The following is a 3,595-nucleotide window of genomic DNA, read 5'->3' on the forward strand; positions in this document are numbered from 1 at the left end:
GCTCCTACTCTGTACTGATGTAAGTCTGCTGAGAAGATATGCTTAGACATGGCCATTGGATCTGGAGTGGTAACAACTCCTGAATGATGAGGGAGATGAAATAAGAGACACAGTATTGGTAACAGAAGTAAGTCACAAAAGACACCTGAAGACTGAAAAAAAGCTGAGAAGTGTTGACACATTTCTTGCTTTAGATCTTTATTTTCAGTTAATCTTGCAGAAATTTTCATTGTCATTAAATGACATCTGAAAAACCTAAAGGTATTAAAAATAGATCATTTGGTGTCTTGCAAAGAGCCCTGTGTGTCCCAAAACTTCTTTGCCTGGCACTTCTCAGTCTTTGCCCAGAGCAAGTCACACTCTGGTGTCAGCCTCTCTACCCCTGTTTAGATGTTGGTGTAAATGGTCCCTTACAGCACAGAAGGACTCAAGCCCCACAGACCTCTGCTCTGCTCCTGTTAGAAACAGGGCCCATAGTCGCAGGAATTGAAGACAACTGCAGCTGGATGGGACATAAGGAAATCTTCAACGCAACCTGTCTGAAAATTGGTCAGACCAAGTAGTTCAATGCTTGCTTCAGTCCAAGTTTGAAACTCCTAGGGACAGAGACTGCCCAGCTTCTCTGGGTGACCTGTTCCTGCACTTGGATGAGCTCCTGGGGAAAAATCTTGTCCTTCTGTCCTGGCTGAACCTCTCCTCTTTCACCTTCCTCCCACTGAATTTTGTCTTCTCACCATGAATCTTGTTGAAGAGATGGGTCTGTATTCTCCATGATCTCCTTGTAAGTACTGGCAGGCTGGGATGATGTCAGCCTCAGCCATCCCTTCTCTGGGCTTGACAAGCCCAGCTCCCTCAGCCTCTCCTAACAGGCAATGCTCTCCAGTCCATGGCTGTCCTGGGAAATCTTTGCTAAACCCACTCCAGCTCGTCAGTACTATTCCTGGGGATGTGAAATCTGAATCTCTTCCCTTTGCTCTTGACTCCTTGAAGCCACAAATTCCAGGTGGTCACCCCGTGGCAAGTGGTGCTTAGTGGCTCCTGTCAGTTCCCTGGCCTGTCCCAGCCCAGCCCTGCTGTCCCACACATGGTCCAATGGCTGCAGTGTTCAGGTGCAGCATGGGGAAGGGTGTATTCGGTGTGAGGAGCAGCTTGCCTCTCATGATCTGCAGTACATCCCTTTGTACCCTGTTCCCCTTCTGTTCCTCCTACTTGAAACAGCCTCCCACAGGTTGTGGAACCTACCCAGCCCTATCCGCATCCCACGTGGGGTTTCGCAGACATCCCTGCTCTGAGGTCTGCCAGGGTCTGTACAAGGAGAGAGGTCGAGAAGGGCTGGTTGTCCTCCCTGTGCAGGCACTGAACACAGCGGGAGGAGCAAAGAGGCCGTGCAGAAAAGCTCACACATAAACCTTTGGTGAGTGGCTGGAGCTGGATAGGGCTGAACAGGGAGGACACCAGTGAAAGCTCACTCTAGTCCTATTCCCTAACATATCACCCCATATACTCCTCCCCTCAGTGCATGGAGAAGTCCAGCACAGCAGCACAGCCTCATGGGGAGAATATTTTCAGCTTTTTCCTGACCTCAGCTTTGGGAAGAGAGCAAAGCCTGGAGACACTGGCATTTAGAAAATCCTGTTTTATTACAGAGACATGGCATGGGAGGGCACCTTTTCCACTGTGCCAGACACATATGCAAAGGTAACTCTGTCAGACAAGATGGGTTCATGGTTCTTGAGAAGCAGAATTGTCACAGGTAAAATGTCCAAAGCACAGGAGGTTCCCTAGATATGTTGGAAACCACTTGTGAAGAGATGTGGCACCTTACTGCTGCTGAAATACTACAGATTGAATTTGCTTCTTCAGGGCGTCTTTGAGCTCCTGGTTCCTCATGCTGTAAATGAAGGGGTTCATTGCTGGAGGAACCACTGAGTACAGCACTGTAATCACCAGATCAAGCAATGGGGAAGAGATGGAGGGAGGCTTCAGGTAGGCAAACACTGCAGTGCTGAAAAACAGGGAGACCACAGCCAGGTGAGGGAGGCACGTGGAAAAGGCTTTGTACCGTCCCTGTGCAGAGGGGATCCTCAGCACGGCCCTGAAGATCTGCACATAGGACAGCACAATGAAAACAAAACACCCAAAAGATAAAGAAACACTAAAACCAAGAAGCCCAGCTTCCCTGAGGTAGGAGTGTGAGCAGGAGAGCTTGAGGATCTGGGGGATTTCACAGAAGAACTGATCCACAGCATTGCCGTGGCAGAGAGGAATTGAAAATGTATTGGCAGTGTGCAGCAGAGAATTGAGAAAGCCACTGCTCCAGGCAGCTACTGCCATGTGGACACAAGCTCTGCTGCCCAGGAGGGTCCTGTAGTGCAGGGGTTTGCAGATGGCAATGTATCGGTCATAGGCCATGATGGTCAGAAGACAATGCTCTGCTACTACTAAGAAGGAAACCAAAAAGAGCTGGACAGCACACCCTGCATAGGAGATGGTCCTGGTGTCCCAGAGCAAATTGGCCATGGCTTTGGGGACAGTCGTAGAGATGGATGCCAGGTCAAGGAGGGAGAGGTTGAGGAGGAAAAAGTACATGGGAGTTTGGAGGTGGTTGTCACAGGCTACAGAGATGATGATGAGGGCGTTTCCAAGGAGGGCAGCCAGGTAGATGTCCAGGAGGAGCCAGAAGTGCAAGAGCTGCAGCTCCCTTGTGTCTGCGAATGCCAGGAGGAGGAACTGGGTGATGGAGCTGCTGTTGGACAGGTCTTTCCTTTGGGCATGGGATCCTGTCCTTAGAGGAAGAATCAATAAATTGTTAGGGGAGAATTGTCATTGGAAATGCAAAGCCATACTCCTAGAACTTTAACACTGCTGAACTTCTGAGCATTTTCCATTCATTTTCAATGAGAACTTTCTTCAGCTTCCTTGTTCGAGGTCTGGTTGGTGCTGGCTGAAGGTACTGTAAGGAGCAGGACCTCTGTCCTCTGCCTTTTGAGGAGTCTGCCCTGCTATGCAGCAAGGAGCTCATGGGAGTAGTGATGTCAGGGGTCTATCCTGGTGTCCGACTTGGTCAGATGAAACCGCTCCTCACAGAAAATCACCTTTTCAGCCTCTGCACTCTCAGTGCTAAGGAACGGCAATAACAGAGAAAAGTTGGAGAAGTTTGGGGTTCATAAAGCTCCCCCAGCTTACCTGGGGAGTTTTCTTGGAGTTCAGACACCTTCAGCATTTCTGCTGCACTCAGGGAGAAGAGAGGGACACTGGTGAGGCATATGAAATTGCTTCTGGCTTAATGCAGAGTGAGGGCAGCTGGTCTGTCCCTCTGCCTTCTTCTAACCTGCCCTGGGCTTGTTCTTTCTGAGATGGAAGGTGATCACACTGCTGCATTACCCTGAAAAATAAGCAGACGTTACTGAAAACAGAGGGATTCAGTGCAGACTGCTAAATGTCTCACTCTTTCTAAAGGTCTCAGCACCTCACTTCTAGCCAAGGACACTCATGGCTCCTTTCACCAACCCAACAGCATTTCCTCCATTGTAGCATCTCTGTGGTTCTCTGTGGGGCTTTTAGATAATAAAAGATTGTGAGGAGAGAAGTTCAC

General features: G+C 49.3%; 1 protein-coding gene across 1 annotated transcript; it reads right to left on the reverse strand.

Moving 5' to 3' along the window:
* Positions 1–1,821: 1,821 nt before the first annotated feature.
* Positions 1,822–3,381, reverse strand: LOC142362603 (olfactory receptor 14J1-like). The gene is made up of 2 exons (XM_075432037.1): positions 3,332–3,381; positions 1,822–2,785 (listed from the first exon to the last, which is right to left on the reverse strand). Exons 1-2 carry the CDS (start codon positions 3,379–3,381, stop codon positions 1,822–1,824), a joined length of 1,014 nt encoding a protein of 337 aa, XP_075288152.1.
* Between the last annotated feature and the right edge of the window lie 214 nt (positions 3,382–3,595).

This window comes from Opisthocomus hoazin, chromosome 10, assembly GCF_030867145.1.
Source record: "Opisthocomus hoazin isolate bOpiHoa1 chromosome 10, bOpiHoa1.hap1, whole genome shotgun sequence".
Classification (NCBI taxonomy): Eukaryota; Metazoa; Chordata; class Aves; order Opisthocomiformes; family Opisthocomidae; genus Opisthocomus; species Opisthocomus hoazin.